A 15,458-nucleotide genomic window follows, 5' to 3' on the forward strand; every position below is an offset into this window, starting at 1 on the left:
ACAAGCATCATCGATCATCAACTCTCTTCATTCACAAATTATTCATCAATTAGCATTCATTTACAGTCAAATAATCCTTTTCATTCATCTCTTTTCATCAACTTTCATACATTCATTCTTTCTTTTCTAAACTTTGCTTTTTAATACAAAATTCCGCATTCACAAGATCTAGAAACACCTAGCCATATTCGAAGTTGCCTTCGCCCTAGACGTGAAAGGTTTTAATTTCTGAGGGTTTGGTCCCAAATCTCTATTTCAATTATTTAATTTAATTGTTTTGATTATTATTTTCCTTGAAGTTACTAACTTGTGTATTTTGTTATTAGAAAGAGGTACGAGGCATCCAAGTAAGTACTTTATTGATTTATTGATTTTATGATGTAGATATCATGTTTATGTTGTTGTTATTTTTCCTAGTATCATGTCTAGGGTAATTTTAATATTAAATATGATTGCTATGATGCCTTTTATTCTCTTCCTAATATTTATGATTGTTAGTATCATGTTAGGGTTAAATCTATTGATTGCATGTTAGTCAGAAAGCGCGCATGAATACGAGCAAAATAAAGTAGAGGCCTATTATTAGGGCAGGTTCAATCTCTTTTAGGTTGGATTTGTACCTTCATCCCCGAACCCTTATTTGGTTCATGACCTTATGGAGTTGGCGATCTCTTGGATCATTAAGGGGTGTAACCTTCACCTCGTGAACGGTTTACAAGTTCCTTAAAAACTTGTTGGCGACTCTTTTGCTCTATCTTATTCCCTTTTGGACGCCACCGTACTTTAGTGTATGATCACAGTGGGGTTCAAGCTAGTGGGATTTTAAAGGCTTGAAATTATTCCCTACACTAGGGAAAGGGGGAAGCATGTTTGATTAATGAAATTGCTAGTTGATGCTCTTTGATTGATTGATTTGTTGCAATTAAATTGGTTGACATAGTTTTGCATGTGATTGATTAGACTAGGAGTGATCAACCTATAAGATTAATCTAGATTGCATTGCAACTCTTAATGACATGAACAATTGAATTGAAAGTTGCTCTAATTGATTGGGTTTTCTTGTGATTCTTCTTGATTTGCCTTTCATAGTGACACCTAGATTGGCCTATAGGAGATAGCATTTGAACTCACTTGATTGCTACTATTGTTTATCCATTGCAATACTTGAATTAATTAATTGAGCTCTAAACTAGCATTATCATTGAACTTGCATGTGGAACCCATATCCCTAGTGTTTAGACCTTTGATTTACTTGATTAGACTTGTTTTAGTTTACCATAGTGCCAACCATAGTCTAAACTCCATCTTCGAGGTAGCTTGACTTAGACTCTAGTTTTCATCATTGAATTTCCTAGGGATCGACCCTTAACTTACCCTATATTCATATAAGGTTGGTTAGGTGTTTAAAAATTTAGTTTGACTTGGGGGAAGGGTAGATAACGACATACATTTTTCTCTCGTCAAAATGGCGCCGTTGTCGGGGAGTGCTATTTGTGCTTAGCTTTTGTTGTTGAATCTACTTCATTTTAATTGAAAAAAAAATATACAAAAAGATTTTGTTTCTTTAGGCTACACTTGTAGCCGTGCTACTAATATTTTCTTTAAAGTTTTGCATGCATAGAGCTCGTGATCGATCCATTGTGCCTTTTGACCCGGAAATCGAAAGGACTCTCTCAAGGATAAGAATAGCTAATCGATCCTTGGGGTATAGTTCTTCAAGTGAAGAAGAGATTAAAGAAGAGCAAGGCATGGGAGAAAATCCGAGAGTGGCCTTGAAGGAGCTAGGAATACCCGGTGCTTATACGTTTGAGAGCGGCATAGCTCCGCCTACAACACCGGCAAATGATTTCGAGATTCGGCCAGCCATGATCACCTTAATTGAGAGGAGGCAATATGGTGGGGCTAAGAATGAGAGCCCGTTGAACCATCTTAAAGAATTTGAAAAATATTGCAACACCATCAAAGTCAACGGAGTTTCTCAAGAGTTCATACGCCTCAAGCTGTTCCCCTTCTCTCTCATTGGAAGATCCTTAGAGTGGCTAGATAAAGAAGTGAAGCCCAACTCCTTGAGAACATGGGATGATGTTAAAAAGGCTTTCTTGTCCCGCTTCTACCCTCAAAAGAAGACGGCGGAGGCAAGAGCCTTGATTCAAGGGTTCAAGCAAAGGACAAATGAAAGCCTTTACGAATCATGGGAGAGATACAAAGAGTATCAAAGGGAGTGCCCTCACCACGGAATTCCAACATACCAAGTGGTCCAAATCTTCTATGGCGGTTTAAGTCCCCAAGGCAAGTCATGCCTTGATGGGGGGGGGGGGGGGTGGACGGGGGTCCTATCATGAACAAGACCGAAGAAGAAGTGGTGGACATTATTGAGGACGTGGTGACTTACTATAGAGATTGGCAAGATGGGGAGAGAGACTCTTCAAGCAAGCAATCTTCATTGTTCTCGGTGGACCATCTAAATGCGATCAGCAACCTTTCCTCCCAAATGACAAACTTGGGAAAGGAGATGACCGCAATCAAAGCCAAGTTGGAGAGCACTTCTTCTTCTTCCCAAGCTTCGAATATTTCCTCCCAATTTAAGGGGAGAGGTACTCCTTCTAACTCTCAACCCCCTCCCTCTTCACATAATATGCCTATGGGTTGTTTGTTTTGTGATGCATGTGGATCGTATGATCATGACTCTAGTAATTGTCCTAATGAATGTGTTGATGAGTTTGATAACAATGAGAGTGAGCATGTGAATTATGTGTCAAATAATAATGCTCAAAGGTTTGATAATAAAAGAGGTCAATGGAATAGGAATTACCAAAACCAAGGCAATTTTGACAACTATAATCAAGGTGGTGGTTATAGAAACCAAGGGAACCAAGGTTCTCGTGGTAGCTATAATAACCAAGGTTATAGTGGCCAAAATCAAAGCCAAAATTATGGTAATCAAAACCAAGGTTATGGAAACCATAATCAAGGTAGTGGTAACCATAATCAAGGTGGTGGTAACCATAATCAAGGTTATGGTCAAAATCAAAATAGGGGTACTTGGAACAACCAAGGGAAGGGCAATTTTCAAAATAATGCTCAAAGAGGTCCCCCACCCGGATTTGTTCCAAGGACTCAAGGAGAAAATTCCTATTCAACCTTCTTCACCTAGGACCAATTTGGAAGAAATAATTGAGAATCAAACCAAGTTGTTGAACACATACATGGCCGTTAGTGATAAGAAGTTCAATGAAATGATGACCCACAATAAAATGCTTGAAAACCAAATTTCTCAACTTGCTAATGCTTTGAAAGATCATGCAAGCCTTTCTTCTTTACCTTCCCAAGGTCTTGATCCCAAGAAACACGTGAATGCTATTGTTACAAGGAGTGGTAAGGTTCTTGAGGAGAGATTACCTAGGAAGGGTGAGGATAAGGAGATTCCTAAGGAAGCCTTGGTTGAGAATGAGGGGGATAGGGCATCATTGGATGAGGTTGTGGTTGAGACACCTAGAGAGGTGAGAGTAGAGAAAGAAATTGTGAAACCCAAGCTCCCTTACCCACAAAAATTCATGAGACACAAATTGGATGAACAATTTGGGAGATTCATTGATATGCTAAAACAACTTCATCTTTCTCTACCTTTTACCGATGTGATCAACCAAATGCCAAATTATTCCAAATTCCTCAAGGACATTTTGAGTGGGAAAAGGACTTGTGAGGTTGTGGAGACTATCAACTTGACCGAAAGTTGTAGTGCTATCATCATGAACAGAATGTCACCCAAATTGAAAGACCCCGGAAACTTCTCCATTCCTTGTGCCATTAACAAGATTCAAATTGATAATGCCTTATGTGATTTGGGAGCTAGTGTGAGCATAATGCCATATTCGGTTTATCAAAGGCTTGAACTAGGGGAACTCTTACCTTCTAACATTACCTTGCAATTAGCCGATAGGTCAATCAAGTTTCCAAAAGGTAAGGTAGAAGATGTTCCATTGAGGGTTGGGAAGTTTCTATTCCCGGTGGATTTTATTGTGCTTGAAATGGATGAAGATGCTACCATTCCAATCATTTTAGGTAGACCCTTTCTTGCTACCTCGGGTGCTATGATTGATGTGAGGAGTGCAAAGATTTCCCTTAAGGTAGGAGATGAGGTCATTGAATTTGATTTGAATGAAAGCATGAAATATCCATCTTCTTCTCTAGAAAATTGCATGATGATTGATTCACTTGATCATGTTGTGTCTTCCATGCATAAGCACTTGCTCACCTCTAACGATGCTCTTGAGAATGTTTTGTTGAACAAGGACAAAGTAGGTACACCATGCAAGGAAGTGGCATTCTATGAACAATTGCGTAATGGAAGCATGAAGGAAGTGGATGAGCAAATGTGCTTGAAAATCTCAAGCCAAGAAGCTTTGCAAGAGGCCACATCAAAGGAAGGTAATGGCGTGCCTATGGTAGAGCTCAAACCTCTACCATCACACCTTAGGTATGAGTTCTTGGGCCCTCATTCCACTTACCCCGTGATAGTTAGTGCATCCTTGAGCGTGAGCCAAGCTCAAGCGTTATGTGGTGTTTTGAGAAAGCACCAAGGTGCTTTGGGGTACACAATTGATGATCTTAAAGGTATAAGCCCCGCCTTGTGCCAACACCACATAACACTTGAGGAAGGCGCCCTTCCTTCTATCGAACGACAAAGAAAACTACATCCCCAAATGGGAGAGGTAGTTAAGAAGGAGATCACCAAGCTATTGGATGCGGGAATCATATTCCCCATCTCTAGCTCAAGGTGGGTCTCCCCCGTGCATGTCGTTCCAAAGAAGGGGGGCATGACCGTGGTTGAGAATGAGAAGGGTGAGCTCATTCCAACTAGGACGGTCACGGGTTGGCGGATGTGTATAGACTATAGACGTCTAAACACATCCACCAAGAAGGATCACTTCCCTCTTCCATTTATTGATCAAATGCTTGAAATACTAACAAGGCACAAGTTTTATTGTTTCCTCGATGGATATTCGGGATTCTTCCAAATCCCCATCCACCCCGATGATCAAGAGAAAACTACCTTCACATGTCCTTATGGGACCTTTGCCTATCGAAGAATGCCCTTTGGGTTATGCAATGCACCCGCTACATTCCAAAGGTGCATGATGAGTATTTTTGGGGATATGTTGGAGGAGGAAATGTAGGTCTTCATGGATGACTTTTCGGTGGGGGTGTCTCATTTGAGGAGTGCCTTGTGAACCTTGAGAAGTGTTTGGAAAGATGTGTTAAGGTCAATCTTGTTTTGAATTGGGAGCAATGCCACTTCATGGTGGAGGAAGGTATAGTGATTGGGCACAAGATTTGAAATAGAGGCATTGAGGTGGATAAGGCAAAAATAGAAGTGATTGAGAAACTTCCACCTCCGGTGAATGTCAAGGGTGTGAGATCGTTCCTTGGTCATGCGGGTTTCTATAGAAGATTCATCAAGGATTTTTCACTTATTGCTAAGCCCCTAAATGACATTCTTCAAAAGGATGATGAGTTCATTTTTGATGACAAATGCTTAAAGGCATTTGATAGATTGAACAAGGCCCTAATCTCCACTCCTATTGTTCAAGCCCCAAGGTGGGGTCTTCCTTTTGAATTGATGTGTTATGCAAGTGATTGGGCTATTGGAGGTGTTTTAGGACAACGTGTAGACAAGAAGCTTCATGTGATTTACTATATGTCCAAGACACTCAATAGGGCTCAAAAGAACTACACAACAACGGAAAAGGAATTTTTAGCAATTGTGCACTCTTTTGAGAAATTCTGTTGTTACTTGTTGGGTTCCAAGACCATAGTCTTCACGGATCACGCGGCCCTCAAGTATCTATTTTCTAAGAAAGAGTCCAAGCCTAGGTTGATTCGATGGGTGCTTGAATTACAAAATTTTGAGATTGATATTAGGGACAAGAAGGGTGCGAAGAATGTTGTGGCGGACCATCTTTCTCGCCTTGAGGGTGATCAAATTCATGATGATGGTTCACCTATTGAGGATAAAATGCTTGATGACTTCTTATATTCCATAGAGGTGAAGGAACTCCCATGGTATGCCGACTTGGTGAATTTTCTAGCATTTGGGGAGTTTCCACCCTCTTTCTCAAAGAACCAAAGGAAGAAAATCAAAAGGGAAGCAAGACATTACTTGTGGGATGATCCCATCCTATACAAACGAGGGGTTGATGGCTTAATTAGGCGTTGTGTTCCAATTGAAGAGGTGCCTAGTGTTTTAAGGATGTGCCACTCGGACCCTAGTGGTGGGCATATGGGTGTTTCCAAGACCGCTACCAAGGTTCTTCAATGTGGTTTGTGGTGGCCGCATCTCTTCAAGGACTCATGGGGCTTTGTGAAGTCATGCGACCGATGTCAAAGGGTTGGGAATATCTCCAAGAGGAATGAGATGCCTCAACAACCCATTCTTGAGTTAGAGGTGTTCGATGTTTGGGGGATTGACTTCATGGGACCATTCCCATCTTCATATGGTAATCAATTCATACTTGTGGCTGTGGACTATGTTTCTAAATGGGTTGAGGCCATTGCCTCCCCTATTAATGACCACAAAGTAGTGTTGAAGTTGTTCAACAAAATCATCTTCCAAGGTTTGGCGTGCCTAAGGCTGTGATAAGCGATAACGGATCTCATTTTGTTCACAACGCCTTCCAAAAGATGTTAAGGAAACATGGAGTGCATCAACGGTTCGACCTTCCATATCATCCTCAATCGAGTGGCCAAGTCGAGGTCTCCAATCGTCAAATAAAGCTCATTCTTGAGAAGACGGTTGCAAGGAATAGAAAGGATTGGTCGAACAAGTTAGATGATGCTCTTTGGGCTTATAGGACGACTTTTAAGACACCTATTGGTACCACTCCATATCGCCTTGTCTATGGAAAATCATGCCATCTCCCGGTAGAGCTTGAACATCGTGCCTTATGGGCCATCAAGAAGATAAATTTTGACTTAGCTAGTGCGGGGGAGAAGAGGTGGTTGGATCTTCATGAGCTAGAGGAACTTCGACTTGATGCTTACGATTGTGCTAGCACCTACAAGGCTCGCTCCAAGGAGATTCATGACAAGTTTATTGAGAAAAAGGAGTTTTGTGTAGGTGACAAAGTCCTCCTCTACAATTCAAGGATGAAGTTGTTCCCCGGAGAGCTCATGTCAAGATGGAGTGGACCATTCTTGGTGAAAGATGTTTTTGATAATGGTGCCGTAAAGATTTCTCCTTTAAACTCCTCATCTTCATTCAAAGTTAATGGTCATCGGCTCAAGAAGTACTATGATGGAGTGTTTGTTGGACTTGTTCACAAAATGATTCTTTTTAGGCCACCATGAGATGGTGGTGCACGTCGAGCTAACGACATTAACCAAAAGCTCTTACGGGAGGCAACCCGGATTCTCATCTCATTTCTCTTTCCTTTCTTTTCTTTCATTTTTCCTTGATTGGTTTTTTATTTTATTTTGAGTTGGTTTTGTGCTTGTTTTGTAGGTCGCCTATTATCATCACTTGTTGGAAAGAAGAGGTTTGAAGAAGAGTTTAGAGTGCAGGGGAGAGGGCTCCCCGAGGGTTGGGGAGACCTCGGGGGCCTCTTCACCTCTTTGAGGCATTTCGATCCAGGGACTTCCCGCGGTTGCCCCGCGGTCTCTCCGCGGGCGCGGGAAATTTAGGAGAGGCCTCGGAAGATTTGGAGAGGACGCGACCCTCATATCAAGCAAAATTTAATTTCATTCCAGGGACTTCCCGCGGTTTCCCCGCGGTCTCTCCGCGGGCGCGGGAGGTTTTGGAGTGGGCGCGACCTAAATTCAAGCTCATTTGGAACTCCATTCTAGGGACTTCCTGCGGTTGCCCCGCGGTCTCTCCGCGGGCGCGGGAGGTTTTGGAGAGGCGCGGCAAATCAAGAGAGGGCGCGGCCCCCGTCAGGTATAAAAATTCTAAAAATTCCAGGAGGTCCTCGCGGTTGCCCCGCGGTCTCTCCGCAGGCGCGGGAGGTTTGCCGCGGGCGCGGCATATTCGGGAGAGGGCGCGGCGATCTGGGTTTATTACCCGGGCGCGCCCCTCTTCTCTTTCTCTCCTCTTATTTTCTCATCTTCTCCTTATTTTTCCCATTTCTCTCTCTACCTCCTCTCAAACCCTAACCCCAAAACATCAATTTCTCACAAATATCTTCAACTTTTGCCCGAAATTTTCACAAATTCTTCCATATTCCTCCATTTTCAACACTCCTCTTCTTTCTCGTGCTTTATCGGGAAATTTCGGGTCTTTGAAGTGCTTTGAGTTTAATTTGAGTCTCCAATCTTGGTATACTTCTAACCTTTGTAATATTTTTGTCAATTTCAATTGATTTCTTTACATTGGTTTGTTTACCTTGATTTTGAGCATGATTTTTGTGTTTTATGGTTGATTTATGGGAAATTTGGTATATTTGGGTGATTGTTACTTTTTCTTGTTGATTCATGATTATATTGATGAATGATTGTTGATATTGTTGTTTGTTGTTGGATTTTGGTTGTTGTGTTGATTGGAACAGGTACCTTGTAGTTTGTGGTGGTTTTGTTGGATTTGTAAGGAGGTTTGTGAGTAATTTTTGGTGGAAGTTGTTTTGTTTGAGGGAGTTTGTTGTGTTCTTGTGAATTGTGTGAATTTTGTTAAAATGGATTTGATAAGAAGAGTCAAAAGTAGCAAGAAGCGCTCAAATCAATCCCTCGGCCAATCTTCTCAAGGCCAATCCTCAAACCCTCAACCCCAACCGCATTCCACAACTCAAGATGATGTTCCTCCTCCTCCTCTCCCCCCTCTCAAATTTTGGAACCGGTCTAAACAAACCCCCATCTATAACAAAATGAAAGACCGGAAGTTTAGAGCCTCCCGCCATTACTTTCGTGAGGATATGGCCAAGCTAGGAATTGAAAATGACCTTGACATCCTTCTAGATAACCTAAGCTTGGGTGAGTTTCTAAAGTCGGCCCCTAGAACCTATATGGAGCCTTCCATTGAGTTTTTCTCCACATTTGAGTTCAATAAGGTGGGGGAAACCGATTTTATTATTTCCTTCCAACTCTTCAATGTCAAACACACCATGAACCTAGCCGAGTTCAATGTAGCCCTTGGTTTCAACCCCAATGGTGATATCTTCGAGCCCCTTATCTCCCTAGTCCAAACTGAGTATAATGAGGTTTCTTGGTGGAAAACCATAGCCAACAGGAGGGAGTTTGATTCAAAGAAGTCCCTTGCTAGTGAGATTATCCATCCGGCCCTTAGGATCCTTCATAGAATTCTTGGGTATTCGGTCTTTAATAAGCAAGATTTGGGGAAGTTATCTCGGGAGGAGATTATGGTGTTATGGATGGCTACCAAGCCGGAGCTAGGGTCAAGGATTAATTTTGGCTATATCTTCATGAATTGTTGTAAGGAGATAATGCATGGGGTCAAAACGGGGGAAATTCATTGTGGGGGCATGGTGACACGTCTTGTGTCGTATTTCAAGCAAGAGGGGTTCTTGAAGACTTGCACTCCGGTTGGAGGAGTGAAGACGTGTGGATTAGTTTGAAGCAAGTTAACACTTTGCGTTTCATAACTAGCACTAGGAGACCCAGCACTTACTCTTGGCTAGTGAGAAATACCCACCATTGCCTACTCCCTAACCCGGCCGCCACCTCCATCCTTCGTGAGGCTAGAAACATTTGGATGGTCCCTAGGGACAATGGGAGGATTGATGATGAGATGGAGGAGGATGATGAGATTGATGGGGGTGCTGGGAATGATGAGGAAGAGGAGGAAGGAGGAGGAGAAGGATATGATGAAGAGCAACAACAACCGCCACTACAACAACAACATGAGCATTTTCATGATGATGCTCAAAGAAGAAGAAGAGAAAGGAGACATCAAAGACAACAACAACAACAAGATTTCCAAGGAGATTCTTATCTCCGAGAGATGGAGGCCATGAGAGCCAACATGGAGCGCATGCAATTGAGCATGCAAGGTATGTACTCGGACCACCAAACTTTGTCTTATCAAACTAGCGCCTTGTATGACGCTAGTGTGCGTAGGGGGGAGGTCACACCTCCGGTCAACTACCCTTATGTGCCGCCCCAACAAGGGCCGGTACCTTCATGGGGTGGTGACAACCTCCCTACGTACCCATATTGGCCCGGGGTTGAGGACCCCGATGTGCCAAGGCGCGACTTCCCACCTTATGATTATAGGGTCTCGGGGGGGGGGGGGGGGGAGTGATTATCGGGGTGATCCCGCATACTACTACGTTCACCCTCATCACCCCGAGCCCCTTGTTCAGCGTGAGCCCTATGACCAATTAACCCAATCCCAACTTGACCTATTCAAGGGTCACTATGGTTTTCCTCCCGGTTACATCGGAGGTTGGGATACGGGTGATGATGGTGCCGGCCCTAGTGGCCAATAGTCCCCTTATGCATGTTTGTTTTCCTTTTTGTTCTCCCCTTTCCCTATTTTGCATGTTTATAGGCATCGCGGTCGATGCCTTCATTTTGTGAGGGGGGAGGGTAAAAAAGGATTTTTATGTTGGTTTGGGGAGGCACCTGGGGCTCGGTGGGAAGTCTTTGATAAGGCTTTTGGTGGATTTTTGCGAATGGTCTCGTTGGTTTGTTTCTTGTTGTTGTTTTGTTTCACTTCATTATGTTTTTGGAAATTTCTTGATGATGATGATGATGATGATGGGTTTCTCTAGGTTTTTATATATAGCTTGTGTCTAAGTGTTTTATTGTTTGCTTTTGTTTGGAAGTTACTAACAATTTCATTTTGTATTTATAGCCTTTTTCTTTAACTCACCTTGCTCGTAGCCTATGCTTTGGATTGCGGAACCTTTTGGAGAAGCACGTTCCTACTCCTTGGGTACTTTAATTTAGCACGGATGCTTGGTGAGGCCTTTCTTATTTTACCTCTTTATTTTCACTTCTTCATTTTCTTGGTTGCTTAGATTAGGATTAGATTTAGGAGAAGTTAAACGGTTCGAGGATGTATGAATTTAACACCTAGTGTGTTTGGGGTCTTTGGCGATGTGGCCATTAGACCGCTTGTATGTCGATTAGGATAAACGTGTTATGATTGCATCTTTTCCCTTTTCCTCTTTCCCTTTCTTGTCCTTGTCTAAGTTTTCCATCTTCTTCTTTTCTTTTCTTTCCTTTTCTTTTAATCTTGTTTGTGTGCATAACTTTTTGAGGCTTTATTTTCACTCTTTCTCCTTTTGAAAATTGGACTTGTATGCAATGGACTTTTTCTTTTGAATAATAGTCTTCTTAGGAAATAATGGTATTCACGGTTTGAGATTACGTTTGGTTGATTCTAGGATAAACCATGCTAAGATAGTTGTCTAGAACTAGGGGGATCATGAAATCGGATTCTACTCGTTTGTGGCATGTTGGTAGTTGCTCCCTATCTTTGATTTGACAACCTTAGTGAGTTTTTTCTACAACCATGTGAGATTTATATTTGTTCAAGCTTTCATCATACTCTTGCATGAGCGGCATAGATCCTTTATTTTCACAAACCTAATCTAGAATCTTAGCGTATGATTCCTAAGACCGTGACCGAACTACCTAGGGAGGACAAAGGCAACTTTTCGGGGAGGTATTTTTCTTTTTCTAGGATAGTCCCTTTTTTTTACTTTTTTTATGGTTTGGGATACATTTTCCTACTTGTTACCCCTTTGAACCTTTTTCCCTCTTTTCAAGCCGCATAATTATATATCTTGAGCCTTTTGTTTCGTTCTCCTTCTTTTTGGTTTTTGTGAAGCAAGGGTCAATGTTTGGTGATTGTGGTCTATGAAGTTTGCGTTTGGTTCGAATTGGTACGCATAATTGAGTTGTTTATATTTGGTAAATAATGGCAAATGCTTATGTAAAAGCCGTCCTTAGTAAAAGAGGCAAGGATGTTAATAAATGCATATTTTAAAAAGTCATCCGAATTGAAAAAGGCAAGGACTAATGCTTTTAAGGAGTTCAAGAAAATACAAACAAATTTATAAATGAGAAAATGCAAAAACAAAAAAAAAAGAAAAAAGAAAAAAAACCAAAAAAATTCAAGTGTCTTTCTCCTCTCTATGCATTGAGGACAATGTGTCTTTTAGCTTGGGGGGAAAGCGCTTGCGCTCTTTGTTCTAATGATTGTAGATTGTTGCTTTGAATAAGCTTGGGGGTGTTAATACGTTTTTGTTTGGTGATTACTTAAGTTCGAATTGAGATTTGGCCGGTCTTTGCTCCACAATTTAGGATAACCACCAAATTTTAAATTTTAGCCTTCCTTAACCTTTCTTGCCTTGCGTTACAACCTTGGGGAAGACCTTTGGACCTAGGAGTTGAGTCTTTCATCGGTGGAGGGAATCATAGGTTGTAGACTAAGGAAAGGGGATGCGAAATCAAGATGTCGAGTAGCCCAAAATGTTGATCTTTTTCCGGTTCCTTCGCGGAATCTATGAGATGCTCACTAAGGGGAGACATGAGATTAGTAGGGGGAACGCGGTAAGACCGTTTGGGATGAAAGTGGAATGTGATAACTAGTTCCTATGCTTAGCATATTTATGTTTCAATCAACCTTAGGTATCTTATAACGTGCATACCATAATTCACTTTAGAAAGGTTGTTATTCATTTGAATTAGTCTCTTTGTAAAGTCCATTTCGTAAAGATTTTTTTTCCTTTTTCCTCTTTCTTTTCATTTTCTGGTTTGGCTCTTGGGGGTTTGGTGGAGAGTTATGGGTAAACTCTTAGGATACCCTTACGAGAGCATCACTCGTCCTCTAGAGCGATCTAGGGGTTTAAATGGCTTGTTGTAGCTTAAACCAACCGTGATTCCTACGACAGTGAGTCTTAGTGTAAATTCTCGCCCCTCTTTTTCTTTTTGCTTCGAATAAGCCCTTCTTACTCCTTTTTAGCCTTTTTTTTTGCTCGGGACGAGCAAAACTCTAGCTTGGGGGAATTTGATGAGTGTCATTTATGGCACTCATATGGTAGTCTTTTAGGGTTATTTCTTTCCCTTTTTCATGCTTTCTTCTCTTATTTTTGGTCCTTTTTCCTTAGGTTTCTCTTTCTCCTCTTTTCTTTATGGTTCTCGTGTTTTCCTCGTCTTTTCCATTTATTTGGCTTTTTTTCCTTTTATTTCCTTTCTTTGTTTGCTTGTGTAGGTATTTGGAGAATCACCTTTGCAAAGGAATCGAGTTGGGGCCTTAATGATCAAGTAAGGAAGAAGCATTTGGCTAGAGAGGGCTTAGAGAGACCTTGGAGAGGCCTCAGAGAGGTCTCCAACGTATTTCCAGCAGGCCGCGGGCGCGGGTCAGTGGAGCCGCGGGCGCAGGTCAGTGGAGCTGCGGGCGCGGGCTTAAGAAGAGCAAATTGGAAGATTTTGGCAGGAGCTTCCCGCGGTTGCCCCGCGGGCGCGGGAAATCTAGAGAGGGCGCTCAATCTCAGAGAGACCGCGGCCCCCTGATTGAGTTTTGGGAGCAGGGGATTAGCAGCGGGCGCGGCATCTTTAGCCGCGGGCGCGGGTCTATCTTGTCGCGGGCGCGGGAGCTACCCAGAAAGCCCGCGGAGGGTTCCGTACCCATTTCTCCGCGGCCGCGGATTCATCGAGAGAGACCGCGGGATTTGCCGGTTTCTTCTTTACCTATAAATAGAATTGTAATTCCTTTTTGAAACCAACTTTTTGATAATATTTCATTAGCTTAGTTTTAGAGAGAGAATTTAGGGAGAAGTTAGAGAGAAGTTCTTGGTTTTGGATTTGTAACTCAACATTTGATCAATCAAGTTTGGATTTCTTCATTTTCAATCATCAATATTAGTGAGAATCTCTTCCTTCTTTCATTTCTTACTTACTTGCTATTTGATTTATGCTTGTTGCTTGTTTTTCTGTGGATTTGAATTTGATATAGTTGAATATTTTGATTTCTCATAGATTTTGATATACAATGAAGATTAATGCAATTTCTAGTTATTTGTTCTTGAATTTCACCATGATTAGTGAGTAGATTAGTTGCTAGGGAAAGGGGGAAGCATGTTTGATTAATGAAATTGCTAGTTGATGCTCTTTGATTGATTGATTTGTTACAATTAAATTGGTTGACATAGTTTTGCATGTGATTGATTAGACTAGGAGTGATCAACCTATAAGATTAATCTAGATTGCATTGCAACTCTTAATGACATGAACAATTGAATTGAAGGTTGCTCTAACTGATTGGGTTTGCTTGTGATTCTTCTTGATTTGCCTTTCATAGTGACACCTAGATTGGCCTATAGGAGATAGCATTTGAACTCACTTGATTGCTACTATGGTTTGTCCGTTGCAATACTTGAATTAATTAATTGAGCTCTAAACTAGCATTATCATTGAACTTGCATGTGGAACCCATATCCCTAGTGTTTAGACCTTTGATTTACTTGATTAGACTTGTTTTAGTTTACCATAGTGCCAACCATAATCTAAAATCCATCTTCGAGGTAGCTTGACTTAGACTCTAGTTTTCATCATTGCATTCCCTAGGGATCGACCCTTAACTTACCCTATATTCATATAAGGTTGGTTAGGTGTTTACAAATTTAGTTTGACTTGGGGGAAGGGTAGATAACGACATACATTTTCCTCTCGTCAAAATGGCGCCGTTGCCGGGGATTATATATGATCATACTTGCTCTCAGTATTTAGTTTGATCAAGGCCACTCTCGGATTTTCTCCCATGCCTTGCTCTTCTTCAATCTCTTCTTCACTTGAAGAACTATACCCCAAGGATCGATTAGCTACTCTTCTCCTTGAGAGAGTCCTTTCGATTTCCGGGTCAAAAGGCACAATGGATCGATCACGAGCTCTATGCATGCAAAACTTCAAAGAAAATATTAGTAGCACGGCTACAAGTGTAGCCTAAAGAAACCAAATATTTTTTTATATTTTTTTTTCAATTAAAATGAAGTAGAATCAACAACAAAAGCTAAGCACCAATAGCACTCCCCGGCAACGGCGCCATTTTGACGAGAGGAAAATGTATGTCGTTATCTACCCTTCCCCCAAGTCAAACTAAATTTGTAAACACCTAACCAACCTTATATGAATATAGGGTAAGTTAAGAGTCGATCCCTAGGGAATGCAATGATGAAAACTAGAGTCTAAGTCAAGCTACCTCGAAGATGGAGTTTAGATTATGGTTGGCACTATGGTAAACTAAAACAAGTCTAATCAAGTAAATCAAAGGTTTAAACACTAGGGATATGGGTTCCACATGCAAGTTCAATGATAATGCTAGTTTAGAGCGCAATCAATTAATTCAAGTATTGCAATGGACAAACAATAGTAGCAACCAAGTGACTTCAAATGCTATCTCCTATAGGCCAATCTAGGTGTCACTATGAAAGGTAAATCAAGAAGAATCACAACAAACCCAATCAATTAGAGCAACTTTCAATTCAATTGTTCATGTCATTAAG

The 15,458-nt window shown here is 41.4% G+C and overlaps 1 protein-coding gene across 1 annotated transcript; it reads left to right on the plus strand.

The window, feature by feature from the left end:
- Window positions 1-2,338: 2,338 nt before the first annotated feature.
- Window positions 2,339-8,643, plus strand: LOC110695860. Its single transcript, XM_021873086.1, has 7 exons — window positions 2,339-2,936; window positions 3,037-3,500; window positions 3,675-4,139; window positions 4,245-4,777; window positions 5,344-6,438; window positions 6,615-7,088; window positions 8,541-8,643. The coding sequence occupies exons 1-7, from the start codon at window positions 2,339-2,341 to the stop codon at window positions 8,641-8,643; spliced, it is 3,732 nt and encodes a 1,243-aa protein (XP_021728778.1).
- The last annotated feature ends 6,815 nt before the right edge of the window (window positions 8,644-15,458 follow it).

Source organism: Chenopodium quinoa, unplaced genomic scaffold, assembly GCF_001683475.1.
Source record: "Chenopodium quinoa cultivar QQ74 unplaced genomic scaffold, ASM168347v1, whole genome shotgun sequence".
In the NCBI taxonomy this organism is placed as follows: Eukaryota; Viridiplantae; Streptophyta; class Magnoliopsida; order Caryophyllales; family Amaranthaceae; genus Chenopodium; species Chenopodium quinoa.